Source organism: Muntiacus reevesi, chromosome 22, assembly GCF_963930625.1.
Source record: "Muntiacus reevesi chromosome 22, mMunRee1.1, whole genome shotgun sequence".
NCBI lineage: Eukaryota > Metazoa > Chordata > Mammalia > Artiodactyla > Cervidae > Muntiacus > Muntiacus reevesi.
The window spans coordinates 11,206,112-11,231,315 of record NC_089270.1 but is presented as its reverse complement, the minus strand read 5'-3'; the positions used below and the strand labels follow the sequence as shown (position 1 = coordinate 11,231,315).

The following is a 25,204-nucleotide window of genomic DNA, read 5'->3' as shown; positions in this document are numbered from 1 at the left end:
CTAAAAGTTATTTTTAAGGCGGAAGTGAAGATGAATATGTGCCATGTAAACTCAGGGGATTCCCTTACTGGCAGGGGCAATTGCCCCAAACTTTGGTCTTGAATGTGGACCCCTCATGCCTACAGAGGTGTGGCAAGAGTGTCCAATATACCCCTCAAGTTTTGGTCCCCGACCAATCGCATCTTGGTTGCTTTATAAAACAGAAGCAGGCAAGCTTGGATCCCTGAGCAAACGAACTGCTTTATACACAAGCTCCCATGGGGTATTTACTCTGGCCTCAGAAGTCTGAGAATTACCGACATAGATACTCCAACTCTCGTGCCGTGGAAGGTGGACCATCCCAGGTGGCTCAGAGGTAAAGAATCCGTCTGCCAATGCAGGAGATGAGGGTTTGATCCCTGGGTTGGGAAGATCCCCTGGAGAAGGGAATGGCAACCCACTCCCGTATTCTTGCCTGGAGAATTCCACGCATGGAGAAACCTGCAGCCTACACAATATACAGGGTTGCAAAGAGTCAGACACGACTGAGCGACTAACACTTCAGAGAGACTCTCAGACTATTTTCAGTAATAAACAGGTCCATGAACTTAAGCCCTTGGAGGGCCAAGGTGGCTGCCTGGTCTATGACCCCTTTCCAGGGACAGGGTGGCTGTCAGAGCTTCTGGGTGCTGCTGCCGAGAGGTGGCCTCAGGAGAAGGGACTCCTGAACTGGTCCCGGGAAGAGAATATGCTTCTCTGGTGTGAGAAGAGGAGTCGCAGTAGGAAAGCGCAGAGTCCTCGAACTTTCTGCTTCTCTCGGAAGTGAAGTCAGTTTACAGGCCCTTCGGATGACTGTATCCCCAAAGCAGACGGGTTCCCCAAGCGAAATGAGCTTCTGCTTTCATTTCAGTCACAAGATTTCAGAGAGAGACACAGGGAGAGAGGTCTGGTGAGGGTGAGGGTTGTTGATGTGCAGTTGTCCAGTTGTGTCTGACTCTTGGCCACGCCGTGGGCTACAGCTGGCCAGGCCTCCCGGTCCCTCACCATCTCCCGAAGTTTGCCCAAGATCATGTCCTTTAAGTCAGTGATGCTATCCAGCCATCTCATCCTCTGACGCCCTCTTCCCCTCTGCCCTCAATCTTTCCCAGCATCAGGGACTTTTCCAGTGAGTCAGCTGTTCGCATCAGATGGCCCAAGTACTGGAACTCACTCATAAATATCTGGTAAAAGCAAGAGGCTGGTGAATCCCAACTTCCCATCACTAAGTACCCAGAGCCAAGAGAGCTGTGGCCCCCACACCTTTTCCCTTGTGTCTCCGCGTTAGAACCCCTCATGGGTAGCAGGGTATGTGGCCACCCAGAGTAAGTCCTTATTACATGTCCTTGTCATCGCTTGGACATGGGTCCAAGTTTTGGTTGATGGAAGAGATGGAAAATCAACTCGCAATCTCCGGGAGACTTTCTTGAGGAAGATTTTTGTGTGCTGTTCATTCCTTCTTTTCCTTCCCCTCCTCCCTCTGCAGACATCACTATTTTAGACGATGAGTGTGAGTGAGGCAGGAGGGGCAGGGTTTCCGAGAACTTCAAGGAACAGAGCTGCCAAACGGCCTTGAACTGTTTAGCTCCGAACTTGACTTATGTAGAAAATAAACATTTGTCATGTCTAAGCTCCACGATTTCTTTTTAAAAGTGTCTTGCTGCCTTAAATGTTGTTCTCAGCTGTGGTGTTCTCCACTAACAAACACAGCAGAGCCTCTGGTCAAAGGCATGGGCCCACGTTTCCCAGAAGCTGAATGAGAAGTTCTAGGTTCCAATCTTGGCCATGTGACCTCAGGCAAGCGTGTAAGCCTGGTAGGAATAAGAGTCTGCGCCTGCGTGCTTAGCCGTTCAGTCGTGTTGGACTCATTGTGACCCTCTGGACCGTAGCCCGCCAGGCTCCTCCGTCCATAGCAAGAGCACTGGAGTGGGTAGACATGCCCTCCTCCAGGGGATCTCCTGACCCAGAAGTCACACCTGAGTCTCTTACATCTCTTGCATTGGTAGGAGGGTTCTTTGTCACTAGCACCACCTGGGAAGCCCAGGAATAAGAGTATCTACCCCAAATAACTGTTGAGAAGCTTAAATAAATAACTCCCTGGCTCAGTGCCCTCCTAAGGAATTGCTGTGTTCTGCGCTACACGTCTTTTCAAGGTCAACTTCAAGGCCAAATCTTTTTCACTCAGCCAATATCTTTAGATTTTCAGATCTATATTTGGGATTTGTTCATTAGTTAGTGCCCGTTTCCAGACAAAATTTGTGTCTTTCCAGCATTCAACTATCTACAAGCGCCTGTCGGTTATTCAGAAGGATTCTTCGAGCAGAGCTCCCTTCTAGCCATGAGGTTGGGAGCCAATGACTGAGAATCTGAGGCTGATGCTGTTTGGGGCCCAGCTTAACACGTGTGCTGTGATGAAGCTGAGTTCTTTGCTATTGGTGTCTCTACAAGTTCGCTAATTTCGCTTGGGCCCTGTTTAGCTAATCATACATCGAGGAGAATACAATGTGTACCCTACAGCTAAATTAGACAAGTTTATAAAAGGCCTGGCACATACTAGGCACCCCACCTGATAGGTTAACTTCTTTCCATTTTCTCTCTTTCTCAGGACTCACTGGTGTCATGAGAGAACCGGTATTCGAATTCTGAGCTCCACATTCACAGCCCAGGTTCTTTCTCCCACATGAGGCTGCCTTTCTCCATTTTTATCCTTTAAAAACTTGAAGGTATTTGGGGATGGAAGGCATCAGCCTGCTCTTCCTCTCGGTCTGTGAAGAGGGGGCTAGTTTACACTCTGCACCCTGGCTGGTCCCAAACTTTAGAACATCTTCTGTTTGGCATCCATCCATGGCTGTAGGGAAAGGCAGGAAGGGACTTCCTAGAGTTACTTTCACTGTCTCTGAGTCAAGGATTATGATGTTGAATAAATCTTGACTATATGACTTATATAGTCAAGAGGAGAAGGAAGAAGGAAGAAAGGAGGGAAACAAGAAGGGAAAGAAAGAACAGAAATAGAATATATAGACATAGGTAATTTATATATGAGGATGAGATGGATAGATAACACCTCCGACTCAATGGAAATGAAATTGAGCAAACTTCGGGAGATAGTGAAGGACAGGGAAGCCTGGTGTGCTGCCCTCCATGGGGTCTCAAAGAGCTGGACATATCTCAGGAACTGAACAACAAGTTTATGTAAGTTTTATATCTAACACATATTAAATTTCTATCTATCTATCCATTTATTAATTATCTATCAATCTATCTACCTGCTCAGTCATCTAGCACTTCTGGATAGATTTCAGTTTTCAGTGAATAAATTTCAGTTTTATTCACTGAATCATAGTCTCCTGGTCTGAAGATTATGAACTGTGAACTTCAAGTCACAAATAGTCTAAACTTGCAGACATAGCTATATGCGAAACATTTATTGGGAGCTGGGAGAACAAGCTCAAGGTTCTCACCAGACAGCTCTTGGAAATTCACTTCCCTTTTCTAGTTCTTAGTTTCCTCATCTGTAAAGTATGGTATGAGAATCTCAGACTAGCTGAGTCCTGGGAAACTTTCATTTATATTTCCCTTTTCAGAAACTTGTGGTCAAGGTTTCATTGGATTGTGATGGCATTTTGTATTTTTAAGAGTATTTTAGTGTACTGATGTTACATGTGCTTTGATAAGTGCATTAAGTAGAATTATTATCAATTACAACAAACAAAAACTCGTGGTCGAAACTGGTTAGAGTATCTGACATATTAAGAAACTACCTCAGTTGGTTGAATGAATGAATGATGGATGAATGATGAATGACTGAATGGTGGATGAATGATGGATGAATGAATGATGGATGAATGATGAATGATGGATGAATGATGGATGAATGAATGAATGGTGGATGAATGATGGATGAATGAATGAATGATGGATAAATGATGGATGAATGAATGATGATTGAATGATGGATGAATGAATGGTGATAGTTAACCAGGCAAGCTGCCTCTTGGTGCAGGCTGACTTGATAAGTTTCCATCCACTTGTCTGCATTTTTTTCTTCAGCCAGTGATTCTCAAAAGACTGTCCTAGCACTACCTGAATTAGAATTATCCTCCTGGCCTCACTATAGCTCTGCCAAAGAACAAAACCTGGCACGGGCTTGTGATAAGCGTTTTTCGCAGCTGAGATTCTGATACACACTGGATCTTGAAGGCAGTTGTAAATCCGTGGGCTTATCAGCCTCGGATGATTGGAATCCTAGCTTGTGCTGATGAAAACTGGGTGGAGAGCTTTTTCCTGCAATTCAGTTGTTAACATTTCAATTTGTTCCTGTTCACCAACTTCCCCGGCATTTTGGGGGAGAACGAGCCTCTGCTATGTTAATACAGATATTGTACTACCTAGAAATGGCCAGCAGGCGGCAGTGGATGCCCACATATTCCTTACCTACCATTTCCCTCCCCGCCAAGTCTTAAAATTTGTATTATTTTTTCTTTTAGAAGTGAGGGCAAACAAAACAAAACAAAACAAAAAAACCTTTAAGATTGATTTTCCTTAGAAAAAAACAAAACAAAACAAAACAAGGATTCCTGTGCAAAATGAGATTTGTTGCCTGTTTAGTTGAGTCGATCAACAAACATCTTTATCAGAGTTTTTATGGTGTGTGGTGACTTAAGACAGAAGGACGCATTTTCTAAACGGGCTATCCTCTCCAATATCAGTCTTTATTCAGTGGAAGGAGACAATCTCCTGAGTTTATTTTGTGGAAAAACTTGACACTGTTTTCTATTTATCAACATCACAAAAGATGTTGGTATTGACGGATTGTCCAAGTTTGGATATGTGTCTGTCTTCTCCTAGGCCTAGAGAAATTTTTTTTTTGATAGATTGTTTTGAGCATAAAAAATATGCTGCTGTAGGAAAATCATAAGATACAGAAGAGCAAAAAAGAGAAATAAAGTCACAATAGTGTTCCCATACCAAGATATCGTGGTTTAGTTGCTAAGTTGTGTGACCCCATTGTGGCCCCATGGACTGCAGCCCACCAGGCTCCTCTGTCCGTGAGATTTTCCAGGCAAGAACGCTGGAGTGGGTTGCCAGTTCCTCCTCCAGGGGATCTTCCTGACCCAGGGATCGAACCCAGGTCTCCTGCATTGCAGGCAGATTCTTTCCCAAATGAGAGATAGCCACTATAAATATTTAATTAGAGCAAAATCACTAACACACACACAAGCACACATATACAGACATGATATAAACTATGTCCACATGATCAAAATGTGTGTGCCTGTTTTCTTGCCTGCCCTTTCCTATAATACCTTGCTATAATATACCCCTCAGTGACAGCTTCAAGATCATTTTTAATGTCTATGTAGTATTCTTTCATACAGACACTCTTTTAATTTCAACCATATTTTTACCATGTTTTCAATGAGTTGCATGATAAAAAATTGCAAGCACCTTTAAAGTACCTGGGAATGTTACAAATATCATGGTGATGAACTGTCTTTTATGTAAATCATCACGTGCATCTTTGATTATATCAGCTTTATTCTGGTTCAGTAGACACTGGCCATGCTGTGTCAGCTTTCAGAGGCTGGGCAGCATGGTCCACTAAATATCTTTGTTAGGGTGTAGATTCAAGTGCTCTGGGCAAGTCTGGGCAGCTTCATCTCTACCAGCTTTTGGGGGGGAGTTGATTTGTTTTCTTTCCCTTGCTTGTGTCTCTAGAATGCTGCTAATGAAATGAAATCCCATTTGTCAGTTTTCCTCTCCCTTAAGGCAGGCGGAGAACAAGTCCCAAGGGAGAGAAGACAGGTCACACTTAGCATTTGCCGGTCACTGAATCAGATTAGCAACCTCATTTGAGGCCCCATCCCCTTTAGAATTTTCTACAGCCCCTCCACCCCTGCCCTCCAGAGTCTAAGTGGGTGGTAGAAAGTGTTCAGAGGTGGTAAGCATGTGGGGAGAATATACTTGACAACAGAGATTTAGTACAATTGAGGAACAACAGCCTTGAGAGAACTGGAGAAGGAAATGGCAGCCCACTCCAGTCTTCTTGCCTGGAGAATCCCATGGGCAGAGGGGCCTGGCGGGCGACAGTCCATGGGGCTGCAGAGTCGGACCCAACTGAGCGACTGAGTTTACACACGCCCTGAGTCCGTGCGGCCTCCCTTAGGACCTGACTGAGCAACTTCTGTAAGAAGGATTAGACCCGGGTGCTCGTTTGTTCCCCATCTACATTCATACTTGCAAAGTTGATTTTGCTTTTTCCTTCTTCTCCTCGCTGCTGTGCGGGGCACACTGGGTGCTGGTTATACTCTCCAACGTATGTTATATGAACATAACACATTACATATAATATAAAGAATAATTCATTATATACAATATAATACAATGAATCCTGTGAATTCATTTGTGATGACATCACTCCCAAAGCCTGCTCCTTTGCACACTCCCTCTGGTCAATTTCTCATTTCCTTTCTTTTTTTTTTTTTTTTTTTGGCCATGCCTCGTGGGATCTTGGTTCCCCGATCAGAGACCAAACTCACATCCTTGGCAGTGGAGGCTTGCAGTCCTCACCACTGGAAAGCCAAGGAATTCCCAGTTTCTCTCTCTTTTTTTTTCTAAGTCTCATTACAGTCATCTTTTCTAGCCACCAGTTTTCTAGGAAATTTTATGGGACCTTCCTTGATATAACAATACTCTAAGATGAATAAGTATATATAATACTTTATTCACACTTTAACAGGGTCCTAACTAAGTGTCTATTAACAGGAACTAAGCCCTTTAAAAGAGATGTAGGAGAAGCACAAGTGGTTTCTGACTCACTCATTCACCCAACACATATTTTAAAGGGAGTCCATCATGTACAGTTTAGTTGGACAAACATTAATGAGTAGCCACAGATACTGGCACTCTGGCAGAGTTCTACCCATTTTGCAGATGAAGAAACTGGGGCCCACTGGGATCTGTGCTTCATCCAAGGCTATGCAGCTAATAAACGGAGAGCCAGGATCTCCACCTCATCTGGCAGCCTCCAAAGCTGTGGACGTCATAGACATCCAGCCTGGGAGCAATCAGAGGGAAAGACTCTAAGTCGCCTTGAACAGGCCAATAGTTTTATTCAAGGAAAAATGGAAAAGGCTGGAAGGAGGAATAACAGACTCCTGCTGACAGTCCCACTGCTTGGGCGCCTGGGGGCCCTGACTTACCTGTGGCACTGTTGTTTCTGGGCCACGACCTAGGATGGAAAAGAGAACCAAGGTGAGTGTCTGCTGCATTCAATTCACTGTCCTCCCCAGAGGAGCAGGCAGTCATCGAAGGCAGGTCACAAATCCAGTTACAGAGCACTTCCTTTGGGCTTGTGCTGTTCTAGACCCAGAGGAACATCTCACCACAGAGAATTTAGAAAATAGAGAACCGCATCTAGAAAAAAACAGTCAACACCACAGGTAATATTTCGGCGAGGCTCAGGCATATGTGTACATGTGTGTATGAGGATATCTGCACGCATTTTGATACATAGATGCCTAAAAATAATATGAAAGAATATATAGGCTCCCAGAGATACAGAGACCAGATGTGTGAACCCGTGCTGGAGGAAGGGGAGGGAGGGATGAATTGGGAGATTATGGCTGACATATATACACTGCCATGGGTAAGGTATATAGCTAGCGTGACCCTGCTATGAAGCACAGGAAGCTCAAACTCAGTGCTTCGTGATGACCTGGAGGAGAGGGGTGAGGGAGGTGGGAGGGTCCCTTCATTGTACAGAAGAAAGTAACTCGACATTGTAAAGCAGTTGTACTCCAATGAAAACTGCATTGTAGATCTTTAACTGCTACTCAAAAACATGATATTTATCTGCTGTATGATTTCTGGAGTGGGAAATTAGGTTCCTGCTCCCTTTTGCAACTGTAAATCATGTGGCATTGTGGATCCCTGATTGCATTTTGAATCCGATCACCGAGTATTTCCTTGGAGAGACTCCAAGTGCAGTGTAAGTGTCTGACAGTGATAATGTGGGTCTTCTTAGCCTCTTGTTTCATATCACTCACATGCCTTCTGAATAGTTTGCATCAATCTTTCAATCTATATTCTTGTTTACAGAGTGAGGGGTGATCATCTTATCACATCTTACCACTGTTAAATCCACGATCATTTAAAACCATTTAAAACAACTTCTCCTACTTGCTACTTGATTCTTTTTATCTGTTTCACTTCCTTGATGACTAGTGAGAATGAATTGTTATTTATTTTTTCCAAATAGTTTCAGGCCTTTGCGTGTTTTTAGTGGTGAATTTATCTGGGAAGACCAATGAGGTCTTCTCCTGGCCGCCACATTCCCCCTTGGACAGTGTGCTTTTGGAAGCGCCTTCTCCCTAGATTTTGGGCAATGATCTGAAAAGCCCTGGGGAAATGAAAGCTCTGAAGGATGAGTCTGCTGTGAGCTTAGCTGTTTGTGCCTTTAATAACCCCTGGTCCTTGCATGGTAGCTATCCTCCGAGGCTCCCAAAGTGCGTCACAGGAGCAATTAATTGAGCATCGCAACGCACGCCGGGTGTAAATATTTATGAGGTCTCGTTGGTGGTGGCTGGAACACCGGACACAGAAGAGTTAAGCTGGGAGATCGTAGTCACCAGGAGCCCACAGCCCGAGAGTCCCACTTCCAGCTCAGCCTGTTCCCTCTTCTCACAGGGTTCAACCCCAAACGATTCTGTTGGGTCGCTACCACTGTCCCCAGTTCATGGAGGAACTGTGGGGTCCACACGGCTCCATGGCTCATCCCGTCCTGCTGAGATCAAAGGAATTGCCACCAGCCTGTGGGACAGCCCCCAGCCCCCAAGACCCCCGCCACCTCCCCCGGCCCTTGCCTGCAGGCGCTGGCCAGTCATGCTTTGGAAGGTCTGCGCACCGCCCTGGGGTGCCGTGTGGTTCGCTCTTGGCTCTCTTTCAAGTTGCCTGAGATCCTGCAGAAATTCACAGTAAATCAGTCGGGAAGGAGCAGGTCATTTATCTGGGGCCTGAGAGCTCTCTCTTGACACTTTCCACACACGGCCTCCTCCCTGACATCTTGGTCTTTGATTAACACCACGAAAGGCTCCCCAGAGTCGCAACTCCTGACGTGTGATGCGGAAATGATATATTTCTGTGACTGCACAGACGGTTTGATGCGGGCGTGGCGGGCCATGGACAGAAGGCAGCTTATGGGCGCAGTCAGGATGCGGTCCTGATCCTGGGACTTTGAGGAAGAGGCACCCTCTTCCTGGGACTGGAAGAGGACCTTCAGGTTTTAAACTGAGACTTCATTCTCCGTCTAAGCTTGGCCTCACCGCCATTTTTATTTCATTTTAAAAATTTTATTTATTTACTTATTTCATTTTTGGCTGGGCTGGATCTTTGTTGCTAAGCGGGCGTTTCTCTAGTTGTGGCCAGCGGGGGTCCACTGTAGTTGCCGGGCCCAGCCTTTTCATTGCGGCAGCTTCTCTTGTTGCAGAGCGCTGGCTCTAGGGCGCGTGGACTTCAGTGGTGGTGGCTTCCCAGCTCTGGAGCATGGCCTCAAAAGTTGTGATGTATGGGCTTAGCTGCTCTGTGGCACGTGGGGTCTTCTCAGATTAAGGATCGAACCTGTGTCTCCTGAATTGGCAGGCGGATTCTTTCCCACTGAGCCGCCAGGGAAGCCCTCACCCACCCAGTTTTTAGACTCAAAGACCATCAACGTCTGAAAGCATGTTGGAAATAATGTCCAGTTTGTGGTTGCAGGTTTCAGATTCTTGGAGGCTGGACTGAGGTCTTGGGATGCTAAAAAGAGCGTATCTGAAGGGAAAAACACCCATTCAGGCCCCGAGCAGGGCTCGGCTCTGGCCTGTGGGCATTCCCTCCTTTGCAGATGCAGCTAAAACTTAGAAGTCACGTGTCTAAAGTGACGCGGAAAGCCATGGGCAGTGGCAGGATTGGCCCTATTATTCACCAGCCGAGGCAACAACTTAGCCCGCTGGGCTCACTGCCTCCGGAAGCTTCCTCCCGATTGTAAAGCCGTCTGCAAGTGGTTTATCTGCTGACTCCTCTTGGTGGGGCCCCAAAGCCACGGTGCTCATTCATATGTCACGTCCTCCGGGACTGTGCACCCCAGGGTCCTCTGTGCGTCAATGCAAGCCAGATGAATTAGCAGAGGAAGCGGCAGCCAGGCAGGAATGATGTTGTTATTCCAGCTGAGCCCAAAAGCCTGGGGGGGGGGGGGCGGGGGAGGGAGGCTGCAAGGGGGAGTCTGGGGAGGCGTCCTGGACTCCAGGGTTATGTCTGGCTGGAGTGCGTTGGACCACGTCTCAACACCGGCAGCTGACAAGCGCTCTGAAAAGGCTCCTGTGTTAACACTCTTCCCAGCCTGACAGCCCAGGGTGATTAATGAAGGATGCTGCTCGCAGACTTCCTGGAGATTTGATGCATTCTCTCTGTGCTCAAGCGAGGCCCATGGTTAGCAAGCTGCCTCTTGCCAGGGGATGACAAGGATGCTCCCCGGCTTGGTTTCGTCAACAGCATCCATCACGTAGCCACGTGTGAACAGGCCGCAGCTGGATGGTGTGTCGCTTGGCAGCCGCCCCTCTGCCCTCCCGACCCTCCTGCTCCTTTAGGTATCTGGGTCCCGAGGAAAGCAGCTGCCCCTCTCTATTTCTGCTTGCACGGGCAGGTGTCCCCACGGTGGGCAGGGCAGTTCACAGGGTATAATGAACAAAGCCGGCCTCCAGAGGTTTGTGGTTTTCAATATTTAAGCCTCATTGCAAATGAAGATGTTTAATTTCTGAGTTAGTTTGAATTTTTAATACTTCTTAATAATTTAAAAGGTTTAATCATTTTTAATTTTTCGAGGGTACTAGATTAAACTCCCCCACCCCCCCGCTCCCCACCCCTCGCTGCCTGGGAGAACTGGGTCTGATGGAGTGGGCAGGGTGCACGCATGTTGTCTTATCCATGGGAACAGAGTTTGGATGGTGTGTTATTCCGGTCCCATAGAGACGGGACTTGATCCTGTCTCTAGGGTCAGACTCCTGGCATAGAGATTAAATCCTCATCACCCTCTCGAGTCTGGTGGGCCCCTCTGGGTCTCCCCAGGCACCCGCCGCTCATCCAGAATGCGGCAGCAAAACCCCTGGGAAGTAGTTGGGGTGATTTCATCCCCCTCTCCCAAACCTCCAAGATTAACTGGCTCAGCTCCACACCTCATTGAAAGCTCTGCCCCTGAAATAGAAAGGTTATTTTAGAATAAAATTCTCTGATTTGGGGGAAAATGACTGATCTTTTTAATAGTCACTACCTCTAGTAGCTCAGCTGGTAAAGAATCTGCCTGCAATGCAGGAGATTCTGGTTCAATTCCTGGGTCAGGAAGATTCACTGGAGAAGGGTTAGGTTATCCTCTCCAGTATTCTTGGGCTTCCCTGGTGGTTCAACTGGTAAAGACTCCATCTGCAATGCAGGTAGACCTGGGTTTGATCCCTGGGTTGGGAAATCCCCTCCAGTGTTCTGGCCTGGAGGATTTCATGGACTGTATAGTCCATGGGGTCGCAAAGAATCAGACACGACTGGCAACTTTCACTATTCAAACTCATTTTAGGGGCTTCCTGGTAGCTCAGTGGTAAAAAAAAAAAAAAATCTGCCTGCCAATGCAGGAGATGCAGGCTCTATCACTGGGTTGGGAAGATCCCCTGGATAAGAAAATGGCAACCCCCTCCAGTATTTTTGCTTGGAGAATCTCATGGACAGAGGAGCCTGGTGGGCTACAGTCCATGGGGTCACAAAAGAACTGGACACAATTTAATGACCAAAAACAACAGCAAAACTCATTTTAAATACAAAACAAAAAGGAGTGAAGGCAGAGATCAAGTTTCTAAATTCATTCCCTTCTTCCTGCTCTTTGAACTTCTATCTGCAGCATGTTGGGTGCTGTGTACTTTATAGAAACCATTTCACTCAAACTTCATAGCAATTCTTGTTGGACAGTATCTTGATATCAGTGTCAGGGCTACGATGGGATATTAGTGCTATATTTCCCACCTGATGGGCCCACCCTCTTCTCTCCATGTCCCTGAGGGATGGGGAGGGACATGCAGCTTGAGGGGCAGGGAACCTGAGGGATGAGCCTGAAGGACCGTGTTGACCTCCAGGTGGTGTGACGCTTCTCAACACAGAGGATAAAGGATGCTCAGAGCCGCATCTCAGGAAAGTGATGCAGGAGCATGTATGTCTGCGTGGAGAGGGAAGGACAGGGGTGTAACAGTCTCAGGAAGAGGTATGACAGGCCTTACCAGTGTGGGTTTTTATTCCTCCCTGACATGGGCACCCCAACCCTGCTCTAATCACCTGGCCCCTGCCCAGTGGAACCCACACTCGTATCACCAGAACCGAGCCCAACTCCACTTCTCACACTTCCTACCCCAGGCCCTTAGCTCCTTTAGGAACTAAGACCAGGGGAGACCAGGTACCTAATACAGTTGGAACGTGGCTTATACACAAAAACATGTTGTTGAATGAGCACGAAGGAGGGAATGGGCGAATGGATGATGTCAAGGCACGCAGGTGGCAGGGAGGCACAGGTAAGAGAACAACCCCAGAGTGAGACAGCCTCGAGCCCCACCACAGCCCATGTCTGGGCCCACACGCAGACCTAGCCTCCGCCAGAAAGGCCTGCAGGGCACCCAGCACGTAGGAACCTGGTCCATGGGTGTGCATGCAAATCCCCCCTGGGGACTGGTTCCAGTTTTCATTACAAATTTGACGTCGGAGAATAAGGAACAACTTCTTATTCCTTTGAAGCAGATGAAATTCACACCAAGGTGGAATCAGATCAAGTCTCGTATTTAATAAGTGAACAGTGGTTCATTCCTTTTGGGGGGCAGGTGATGGAAATGTTCTTTTAAAAATTGAAGTATAATTGATTTACAATGATCCAGGTGTATAGCAACATGATTCAGTTATATATATATATTCTTTTCCAGACTTTTTTCCACGATAGGTTATTATAAGATATTGAGTATAGCTCCCTGTGCTATGCAGTAGGCCGTGTTGTTAATCTACTTTATACAGAGTAGTGTATATCTGCTAATACCCAACTCCCAATTCATCCCTCCTCCCTTCCTTCTTAGTGGGGCTTCCCTGATGGCTCAGATGGTAAAGAATCCACCTACAATGCAGGAGCCCCATGTTCGATCCCTGGGTCAGGAAGATCCCTTTGGGAAGGGAATGACTACTCACTCTTGTATTCTTGCCTGGAAAATTCCATGGACGGAGGAGCCTGGTGGGCTATGGTCCATGGGGTCTCAAAAGAATCAGACATGACTGAGCAACTAACACTACCCCCTTGGTAAACGTAAGTTTGTTTTCCAAACCAGTGAGTCTATTTCTGTTTTGTAAGTAAGCTCATTGTATCATTTGTTTTAGATCCCACGTATAAGTGATATCATATAATATTTGTCCTTCTCTGTCTGATTTACTTCATTTAATACGATAATCTCCAGGTTCATCCACGTTGCTGCAAAGGCATTGTTTCAATCTTCTTACGGCTGAGTACTATTCCGTTCTGTATATATATCACTTCTTTGTCCATTCATCTGTGGATGGACACGGAGCTTGCTTCCATGTCTTGGCTGTTGTGAATAGTAAGTAGTGCTGCAGTGGACTTTGGGGTGGATGTATCTTTTTGAAATAGAGTTTTTGTCTTTTCTGGTTGTATGCCCAGGAGTGGGATTTCTGGATCATATGGTAGCTCTATTTTTAGTTTTTAAGGAACCTCCACACTGTTCTCCATAGTGGCTGCACCAATTTACATTCCCACCAACAGCATAGGAGGATTATGGATTCATTTTTTGGTGAAAGATATCCTTGACTAGGTCTAAGAATCTTCTCTTTTCTATTTTGTTTTTAAGGAAAAATATTTGGGAGGATGCAACTCCCTGAAGTGATCCCGAGAAAGGCACTGCCAGTGTTTGACATCATTCTGAACCATGAAAGGCTCATACCCCCACCACACTCTTGGCTGGGGGCAGCCCAGTCCGACTCTTACCTCCTCGGCATCCTGCCCTACCAGGGTCCCGGAACCTTCCCTCCTCTGAGCTTCTAACTGTACACTTTGTGTAGCTCAAAGCAGTGTATAGTTATTGATTTCTTACATAAATCTCATAGTAAATTTCATTTGTCTTTTCCTTCTTTCCTCAACTAGACTGTAAGTTCTTTGGGGACAGAAAGCATGTCTTGTGAGCTATAATCCCTTCCATATATGCTATCTAAGCTCCTGACAAATATTGGAAGAGGAAAACAAATTCATTTGGCAGTTTGATGGTTGTGCCGCAGACGAGTGAGCGGTGCAGAGCGCGGTGCTCTGCCAGGATGACTTTAGCTCCAGTGGGCAGAGCGACGCCTGAATCTCCCATCCCCTCCACCCTCCACACTCTCTCTCTCCTTCTCCCGTTTGTCCTGCTCTCTCTCTCTCTGTCTCTTTCTCTCTCTTTTTCGGCTCTGCAGCCTAGCTCATGGGGTCTCAGTTCCTCGACCAGGGATAGAACTCAGGCCCTTGGCAGTGAAAGTGCCAAGTCCTAACCACTGAACTGCCAGACAGTTCCCTTCTCGCTCTTCGTTTTCCCATCCTTCTTGCTCTGTGAAAAGTTTCTTTATCACCTGTTTCAGGATCCAGTCTCCGCCAGGTGCTGGGAGGAGTACAAGCTCATAGCATCCTGGGGCATCCTGAGTTTATCTGCCTCCTTCCCGCTCTTATTCCCTTCAGCTGTGTTTATCGAGCATCTTCCACATAGGCGCTTACACAGGAGTTCCTTGAGGATGACCACAGGGAGCTGGGGACAGCACCCTTTTCCTTGCATCCTCTGAAAGCGCCTGGCACCCTCCGTAAAGCTCTCAGCTTGGGGGATCTTTAGGAAGGATACTTTCTGCACAGTGAGGAGACCAGAGGGAACAGAAATGATTCTTAACATCTCTCTCAGTGCTGCAGACGCTCAGAGCGGTTGAAAAATAGGAAGGGCAGAACCAGAGAAGCCAAGCGCAGACTTACTGCAGCGGCCGCCCATCCTGAGCTGAGCTGTGATCTCAGGGGTGCCTGGCAAGGACAGCCGGCAGGGGGCCTCCCGGTGCACCAGATAGAACAGGGAAGCTGTCTCCCTGAGGACCGGCCTCCTGGGACCCGAGAAATGACAGCCAGCTGCACCTGGCCCCCTGGAGTTAGCTATTGCTGCAGGTATTAGTGGCAGGAGAGAAAAATCCCTAGACAATGAGGCGATGCATTGGACAGAGTTTGAATGTGGGAAACATGAGCGACGCTGCAGCGATGCTGTTTGGAATGGCCTCGTCAGGAATGCGGACGGAAAGAGACTTGCGCTTGGAGTGTGAACCTTGGCTTCGCTTCTCCCTAGAAAGTGGACTTGGGAAAGCGCTCGGTCTCCCAAGCCTTACCATCTCCCAAGCTCACAGGGCCTGCATCTGCTTCAGTCCCCACACAAGCAGCATCTTGTGTTCTGTTACACCGGCCTTTTTATTTGTTTCCACCAGAGGCTGAGCATCTTGATGGCAGGGGCTGTGTCTTCCTCATCTTTGATTTTTCTGGTCCCCAAGGCAGTGATCTCTCACAGGTGGGGACAATGTTCTCTCCTATTTCCATCCCACCCTCCTGCACCCCTGTCTTACGTCTTCTTCCTTCCATCTCGTTTACCTAGTTGAGAGGGCTGAGCCCAGAGGCCTCTTACTCCAGATCCAAAGCTGGCACTCTTGGTGACAATGTTTGACGCTGAGGTTCTCAAACATGCCCAGCCGTCATCATCACTGGGAGGGGCTTGTTTAATCCAGGTGCTCAGACTCAAAAGCCCAAGCGTTTGATTCAGTAGTGGGGCTGAGGACCTACACTTCCAAGCAGCTCCCAGATATGCTGATACTGCTGGTCCAGGGATGAGCTCTAAGACTAGCTGCTAGGAATCTTCGTGATTGGGGATGTCCTTCTCAGGACATGTCAGCTCCAAGAATTGCCACTGGAGGCTTCATGATTGTGGGTGTGGATGTTATGTGCTCCTTCTTCATAGTGGAGTCTTGACAAGCGTAGGTTTGAGATTCACAGGAATGGAAAACTTAGAACCCAGAACAGGCCCTGGTTTTGAAGTCAGATCCTGAATCCAAATCCAGCTCTTAACCAGTTACCGGCTCTGTGACTGTGACCAAGATATGGCACCTCTCTCAGGCTTTCTTTCCTCATCTGTTAAATGGGAATGATCACAGCGGGTTGGTCAAAAAGTTTATTGGGGTTTTTCCGTGACATCTTTCCTAACTTTTTGGCCAGCTCAGTACCTGCTTCAGAGGATTAAATGCTGAAGTTTCTTTTATGGAGAGGCTGGTACTTATTGGAGAGGCTTCCCTGGTGGCTCAGATGGTAAAAGCATCTGCCTACAATGTGGGAGACCTGGGTTCGATCCTTGGGGTGGGAAGATCCCCTGGAGAAGGAAATGGCAACCCACACCAGAACTCTTGCCTGGAAAATTCCATGGACGGAGGAGCCTGGTGGGCTACTGTCCATGGGGTCGCAAAGAGTCAGACACGACTGAGCAACTTCATTTTCTGGTACTTGTTAGGCATCCAGTTATTGATTCAAGTTTGGACTCCATTGGAAAACATCAGTGACGATGCTTCTGTTTCTGCCCACATGGGGACATGGTGGGTGTTGAGGACTCCGCCAGGTAGATTCCATGGGCTGTTCTAGAAAACATTCATCTCAGTCTTGTGGACAGGTCATGGGTAATGGACAGGAATGTGATCCCGTGTTTTTCTTGGATAGTCTCCTAGGCAGTATCACCTTTGTGAAACCTCAGCACGGAGCTTTGTATTTTACCTTGTATGTTACCAGGAGGTCCGTGCATGTTTGAGTTTGGGGTGGGTGGGGGAGGACAGCCCTTGGCCCCTGTCCCCAGAGTTGACCCCTACACCTAACTGAGGGATGGCGGTCATGAGGTCAGCGATGCGGAGCCACGGTTGCTTCAGAGATTGGTAATGTTTGTAATACTCAGACCTATTGTTTGCTATACACCGCAGCCTCAGGGAAGTTATTCACTGTCTCCAGCCTGTGTTCTTCTCTCCTCTAAAAGGAACTTAATGAGAATGTGACTGCGAGGGTGCAGTGAGACACTACCTACTGAGATTTTTCATTTTCATTTTTTTAAATTGGAGTATAGTTGATTTACAATGTTATTGGTAAGGACTCATTGCTTCGTCAGTGAAGAGTCTCCCTGTCTTGCAGGAGACCTGGGTTTGATCCCTGGGCCTGGGAGATCCCGTGGAGAAGGAAATGGCAACCCATTCCAGTATTCTTGTCTGGAGAATCCCATGGACAGAGGGGCCTGGCAGACTATAGTCTATGGGGTTGCAGAGTTGGACACGACTTAGCAACTAAACCACCAACCACCACCACTGAGTCAGTTATACACATAGATACATCCAATCTCTTCTTAAGATTCTGCTCCTAATAGGTCGTCACAGAGTCCTGAGTGGACTTCCCTGTGCTCTACAGTAGGCCTTATTAGCTATTTATTTATATACGTGCTGTGAGCACCCTGTTATGTCGTTTCAGTCATGTCCGACCCTTTGAGACCCTATGTGTGGCCTGCCAGGTTCCTCTGTGCATGGGATTCTCCAGGCGAGAATACTGGAGTGGGTTGCCATGCCCGCCTCCAGGGGATCTTCCCACCCCAGGGATCAAACCCAGGTCTCTTAGGTCTCCTGCATCGGCAGGTGGGTTCTTTACCACTAACACCACCTGGGAAGCCCCCATTTATATATAGTAGTGTGTATATGTCAACCCCCATCTCCCAATTTTTCTCCCCCTCCTTCCCCTTGGTAACCATCACTGTGTTTTCTACATCTGTGACTTATGTTTTATAAATAGGTTCATTTGTCCCAATTTTTTAGATTCCACATACAAGCAATTTCATATGATATTTACCTTTCTCGTCATAAAGCTCTTAAAATAGCAGCTAGCCCATGTTGAGCACTCAGTGACTGTTAGCCTTGGTTATTTATTGAGAACCTACTGTGTTCCAGGCATGCTGCAGAGGTCAGGCATTTTTTCCCCAAACACAAGCACTACCTTATATCTGGGGGATTGGTGGTGGGTAAGACAGTCTACTCTTACTTTTCTTTTTTTTTAAATGCTGCATCATACAGCTTGTGGGATCTTATTTCCCCAAAAAAGCATGGACTGGACTGAGCCCTCAGCAGTGAAAGTGTCGGAGTTCTAACCACCCGACTGCCAGTTCAGTCTACTCTTGTTTCCAAGTACCATTTCTAAAAGAAGCAAGGTATTGAAATAGAAATGGGCTTATTTGAGGGAGGTCACTCAGCTAGGGAGCAGAAGCCATTCTGTTCTGTGGTCCTGCCCATGTGTAGTTCTGCCCTTACTGCATCATCACCAGATGCTGATAATTATCATTTGAGTGGAGAATGGAAGCATCCATTTACTAGTTCTGAAAGTATGATGGTAGATCCAAATATGTAGTTTTTAGAGATTTTGATTTGATTTATAGATCTCTGATACTAATTTATATTCATATAATACTTTCATTATAAAATATGCAGTGGTACAAAGATTTGTATGTATATGGAAGTTTTTTTTTTTCTTTTTAATTTGGGTTTATAAATGGTTTGGAACAGGTTGCAGAAACATCGTCTGTTGCTCTTTTTAATATATCTTGAGCAAGCTATGACACATCCTGAAATAATTTGCTTCAGAAAAAAGCACTGCTCTCTCTCTCTTGCAAATGTAACTGTAAATATTACTTTGAGGTATGTAATTGCTGCAACCATCTCCATTTGAAGGAAGACTTCTAACCCGTCCATCTCCCATCTCTTGCTATTGTCAAGAAATCAGAAATATCGACTTAAAAGGTATTATTCAAATGTGTTGAATGTAAACACTAAAGAAATCTGAGAACAGCCACAAATTTTCCTTTGCTTAATGCAGCTTTGAAAATATTTCAAGTATTCTGTTTTATAGGCATGCATTCACTATGCTTAGGGAAAATATTACTTCAAACACATCTTAGCCTGCCAAGAACGCTTCTAGTGCCTGGCACTTAGTAGGAACTGAACGGATGATTGAAGGTTGACTTGAGTTGAAGTTCACTGGGATGCAAGTGTTGCTATAACACCTGGAAACCCTTGGGTTCCTTTAGATGTAGAGACAGCTCCGGCAGGGCTTGGTGAGGGGCTCTGGCTAGGGGCAGGCAGGCCTGCAACCCTTCTGGGCAATGGGGCATTGCTCAGAATCAGACCCTGCTCAACGCAGAGCTAGAGCTGGCTTCCCGATTGGTCCCTGTCACTCATTTCATCGAGTGGACCTCCTTCTGAGCTCTCAGACTTGGCTGCGAGCCCCTTGGAGACAGGACTCTGCCTCTCGTTTCAGCATTTTCAAGAGCCTGTCCTAATGCTGTAATTGCTCGTAAATGTTTCGCTCAATTGAAAGAGAAAGGAAAGAAACCAAGTGGGCACATGGCTCCCTCCAGTCTGCTCGCTTCTGAGACCTGGCTGTGAACTCATGGCCAGATCCTCCCATGATTCATCACTTAAGTCATTCAGCAGCTGAAGGATGCAAGCTTTCCCCTCAAAGGCTGTCTCTTGGGCTGTTTAGAGACCCGGGTGGGTGGTGGAAATAGCCCTGGTCTGAAACGCTATGGATGCCTGTGCGGTGCTATTTTTAAATTAAAAAAATTTTTTTTTTATTGGCTGTTTTACTTTACACATAATCTTTGATTTTTTATTTTAATAGAAGTATAGTTGAATTCCAATGTTTGTAAATTACTGCTGTATACAAAGTGATTCAGTTCACATATGAACTGAGATCTGGCTGTGGTCTCATACATATACTTCTATATATAAAGGGGGCTTCCTAAGTAGCCCTAGTGGTAAAGAACTGGCATTCCAATGAAGAGGTAAGAGATGCGCTTTCGATCCCCGGGTTGGGAAGATCCCCTGGAGTAGGAAATGGCAAAACCCACTACAGTGTTCTTGCCAGGAGAATCCCATGGACAGAGGAGTCTGGTGGGCTACAGTCTATGGGGTCGCAAAGAGTCAGACATGACTGAAGCGATATCACCCACGTGCATATATATATATATATATATGTGTATATACATATAATTCTTTTTGATATTCTTTTCCATTACGGTTTATCACTCTACTTCCTTGTGCTGTACAGTGGGACCTTGTCCATCCATCCTATAAATAACAGCTTACATCTGCTAACCCCAACCTCCCACTGCATCCCTCTCTCATAAGCGAACCTCATCACATACATGCTGGCGGTCTGGAAGTTCAACCTACATCAAATCCCTTCTTGTTCTAGATCTTGGTCTCCCTGTAACGTCTAAGATCACTGAGAGCGATGTACGTCTTTCCCATTAACGTTGTGTGTGTGTGTGTGTGTGTGTGTGTGCTGGTCAGCTTGTTTGCCACAGCATCAAAAGTTTTACTGCTTTATTCATGAACAAAGAAATATACTGACCTATTTTTCGGCAGAGCGAAGTTCTGGAATTTCAAATCACTGGATCCTTCTTTGACTATTTTTCTATTGCCCCTGTGATGAAAGAAAATAGATTATCATCAGGAAGTAGCAAGAAGTGAGGGGAAAAATTAATTAAGTGCATTCATTCATAGAAAGAACCACTCAGTCAGATGTAAGTAATTAACATCTCACACGTAATTCCAAATCTTTCTTTGCATTTCCAGTGGAGTTAAACAAACTCTGGACTTAAGATAATCCAATTACTTGAAAATACATTTTTTTTTTTTTAATGCAAGAGCTTTATTTTACAAGGAGAGATAGCCTGGGCTAGAATAAGTGCCCCTAACTGGATGAAGACGTGGGCTTTGTCACATCAGTGTGGTCAAGTGGTGTCCTCCCTAAGGTTCCTGAATTTCCATAACATTGCTCTGTACAGCAAAAAAAATCACATGCATGCCCCCCCCCACCCCCCCCCCCACCCGTTAAGGGGAGCCTGTCAAACAAGGACAGTGCCTGCAGGCCAGGGAATGTCCTACATGCTTTCCTCTGTTGGCTGAATTCAACCAAAACTATCAAACATCATCCAGGGTTGGGAGGAAGATGACTTAGGAATAGCAACTCAGATCCAAATAATATGTATTGAACTCCTGTATAATTTAGGGACTTTGCGGTGCTATTTTCTATGAAGAGATTAACTAATTTTAAATTGAGTTAATTTGTTCAAATTCAGTAAGGCATTCTCTATCATAAAGAATCTCCAGTTCATTTCATTAGCCAAGTTTAATACACTTTCATTTTTCTTGCAGGCATCTTGTGAGCTCTACTAGACATTAATGGATGGTCGCTTCCTCCATGAATGCTCCTTGGCGGCTACCAGGGTAGCTCCTCTGACCTGCTTGCCCTCCTGGTTCTCTCCACTTGGGCCACACCTGCCTCTTCTATGACCTTAGATTTTCCCCTCCTCCCTCCCCAGGGCTCTTCCAGGGACTGGTCCCTCTTTCTCAAACACTTGTTGTCTTCTTCCCCTGCATCAGACTCAAGCTTCTGAGTTCAGTTCACCTCAGTCATTTCATCAGAGAAACCTCCTTTCTCCTCTGAGACAGACCCCTTCTAGCACTTGTCTGAGTTTTAGCTGTCCTTTGACTTAACGTGTAGGCTGTGTTCGTGACTGCGATGCTGGGGGAACTGCCATCTCCATGAGGGCAGAGATGCAGGAGACTGCCTGCCCAGGGCTTGGAACTCTGCCTGATTGTGCAGGACATGCTAAAAGATGACTTGAGGCTCTCTCTCCAGCCAGGATTTTTAAAAACTTTTTTTCTATATTGGAGTATGTTTGATGAATAATGTTGTGATAATTTCAGGTGCATAGCAGAGTGACTCAGCCATCCATGTGTATGTATCCATTCTCCCCAAAACTCCCCTCCCATCCAGGCTGTCACATAACATTAAGCAGAGTTCCCTGTACTATGGATGGAGCTAGAGATTGTTACACTGAGTAAAGTCAGACAGAGACAGAGAAATATCCATCTAGGATTCTTTGCATAGCCTATTAATTGCAACACAATAAATTAAAAACATAGTGAGTGGTTTGGATATATTTTGTCACTGTGTAAATTGATCATCTAGAAAGATGATGCATGATTCCATTATTTTTCAGTTTTTTTTATTCCATGATCACATAGTTGTTTCATTACTATATTATTTTATATTCAATACATTTTATTATTTTATTGCTTTTTATTTATCTGGGCTAAAGCTCGATTCATAAATCTTTATCTACATTCTGATCTCGTTTCTAAGCTCTGGACACAAACATCTACCTTCTGGACTTTTTTAACTGGTCACCCCCAGCCGACTCAGGTCCTTTCCTAGTGAATGGCCCCGTTGTTCACAGAACTTCCAAACAATTATTTGTGCACTCACCTTGAGTCTTCCCTCCCTTCTCCTCTCCATCCTCATCATCTCCACAATTTGTTACCAGATCCTAGAAACTGAGTCCCAAACCTCTCTCTTCAATCCTTTAAATGACACCTAGTCTTAGCTCTGCCTTCATTCTTTCCAGCCTGGACTCTGATGTCAGTCCCCTGGCTTCCTGGGCTCCAATCCACCCACCAAACTGCAATGAGAACAGCCATCTTTTTAACTGGCAGAATATAACCGAGTTACCTCTTTGCTTGAAATCCCCGCCCCTCCTCCATTTCCGCAGGACAGAGTCCACAGTCTTTACCAGGATCCCTGCTCCAGTGGCCTTGGATACAATTTGTATTATTTGTATTCCTATTTCCTGCCACTCCTGCTCTCTGATCAGGCCCCCCACATTCTCCCGGCTTGCCACAAAACAGGCCAGTGAATCAGAGACTAGGTGTTGAGGCAAGGAATACTTCATCTGGAGAGCTTACTGCCAAGAAGATGGCAGATAGTGTCTCAAAATAACCATCTTATTGCAGTCTGGATGCCAGTTTCTTTTATAGAACAGAGATGGGGGGCAGTGAGGAAACAAAGTTAAAAGGCCATTAATCTTGCACATATCTTTTAGAATGGTAGCCCTAGGACAGGGGATGTGATAATTCTTCCTTCCTGACACCCACGGGTGGACAGGGTCCTGAACAAAGACACTTTAGTTTCACAGTCAGGCAGAGGGGCGGGATTTTTTGAGGCAGGACATCATGCATGATTATAATAACAAAAGCAATGCAAAGCAAGTCAAACAGTTCTGACAACAAGAAACAGGAGATCAGTCCTGAATATTCGTTGGAAGGGCTGATGTTGAAGCTGAAACTCCAATACTTTGGCCACCTGATACAAAGAACTGACTCATTTGAAAAGACACTGATGCTGGGAAAGATTGAAGGTGGAAGGAGGAGTAAACTCTGGGAGTTGGTGAAGGATGGGGAGGCCTGGAGTGCTGCAGTCCATGGGGTCACAGAGTTGGACACGACTGAGCGACTGAACTGAACCTGGACAGTAAACAGTTAAGTTTACTTGTTTTTAAAACACATAAGAAGAACAAAGAACAATAGAAGGTTTAACATTAGAAGAGGTTCTCTCCCTTGCTCCCCCTCCCTTCCCAGTTATCTGGAATTGAGTTTTGCTTGCTAATCACAAGGAAAACCAAAATGTCCCACCCCACAGTTTTCCTCTCCACCAGCTGTTTCTGACTCAAATCATTCCTTAGGGTTCCAGGTTTTAGGAACACATTAAAAAAAAAAAATGTACCATGATGAAAGAATTATAAAGTCTCAGTATATGACAGAAAATATTATTTAAGAATGTTTATCATACCAGGTCAAAACTGTTTGCTTTGCATTAAACTGATAACTGACCTTGGAAGGAGACAGTCAACGTTCCTACAAATTGGCCATGGCATTTGTGAGCCTGTGTTGATGATTCTGTATATGGCAGTAGTGTAGGTATATATGCACCATTTTCAAGACCTCAAACATCTGAGACCAGCTGTCCTTCCTATGGGCTGTTCAGTCTGCCTCATCCACGTAGTAAAATAAATCCAGTGAGCACTTACAAATGGCTGCTCTGTTGCTGATCTCTGATCCTCATCAAGTGCCCCCCAGGGAAGCAACCCAGGTTAGTTTACTGAGCAGTGAACTCAGCACATCCTGAAAAATGGGGAAGTGCCATAGGCTTGTGGGGAAACTGAGGCACAGAGTGCCAGTGGGTGAGCCGATTAATTGTTCTTGTAATCACCTTGTCCTCTGCTGAGAAAGAGCATATCACCTCACAGGAGCCAGGTTCTCTAACTATCCACTTATCACTTCTGGTTTTACACTTTTGGGCTACTTTTGCTTTCCTTTTCCTCCTTGGCACCTCCTTCCTGAGTGGTCAGTTGACAAAACTTATCCAGTCCTCCTTCACAAGTCTTCTTGTTCCATCCCTTTCTTGCACACTCTCTTCTCAGGACTAAGGACTTTTCAGGTAGATCTAACAGAAGTCAGTTCTGCAAAGTTGAATCAGTATATCCTGACTGTAATATGTTGAAAGGTGTCTACAAAAAGATGTATCTATCAAAACTGAATTATTTGAGAAGAGGGTCTTCAACAATGTAATTAAGGTGAGATCTTGAGATGAAATTCTTCTGGATTAGGGTGAGCTTATATTCAATGTTGAGCTTCCCAGGAGGCTCAGTGGATAAAGAATCTGCCTGCAAAGCAGGAGATGCAGGAGACACAAGTTTGATCCCTGGGTCATGAAGATCCCCTGGAGGTGGGCATGGCAACCAATTCCAGTATTCTTGCCTGGAGAATCCCATGGACAGAGGAACCTGGTGGGCTACAGTTCATGGGGTAACAAAGAGTTGGACACAACTGAAGCTACTGAGCATGCACACACATACCATATCTAAAGACAGGTATTCTTAGAAAAGAAAACCATAGGAGAAGACGCATAAGAGAAGGGCATGTGCCATCCCACAGGAAGATGGAGACAGATATTGGGGTGATGCTGCCACAAGTCAAAGAGCATCTGGAACACCCGAAGCTGGAGGAAGAAAGGACGGATCCTACACTAGAGGCTTCAGAGGAGACACAGCCCTTGGGATTGATTTCAGACTTCTGGGCTCCAGAACAGTGAAATAACACCTTTCTGTTGTTTTAAACCCCACAGTTGATTTAAGCCACAACAGCCCTAGAGGACCCAATACACAGAACATCT

The 25,204-nt window shown here is 45.8% G+C and overlaps 1 protein-coding gene across 1 annotated transcript in view; it reads right to left on the bottom strand.

Moving 5' to 3' along the window:
• Window positions 1-22,737, bottom strand: part of CLNK (cytokine dependent hematopoietic cell linker) — a 112,058-nt gene extending 89,321 nt beyond the window's left edge. The window contains exons 1-3 of the mRNA XM_065914115.1: window positions 22,706-22,737; window positions 20,540-20,611; window positions 7,218-7,246 (exon numbers count right to left, since the gene is read on the bottom strand). Of these exons, the coding sequence (XP_065770187.1) occupies window positions 7,218-7,246; window positions 20,540-20,611; window positions 22,706-22,737 (133 nt within the window). The remainder of the gene's footprint in view (window positions 1-7,217; window positions 7,247-20,539; window positions 20,612-22,705) is intronic.
• Between the last annotated feature and the right edge of the window lie 2,467 nt (window positions 22,738-25,204).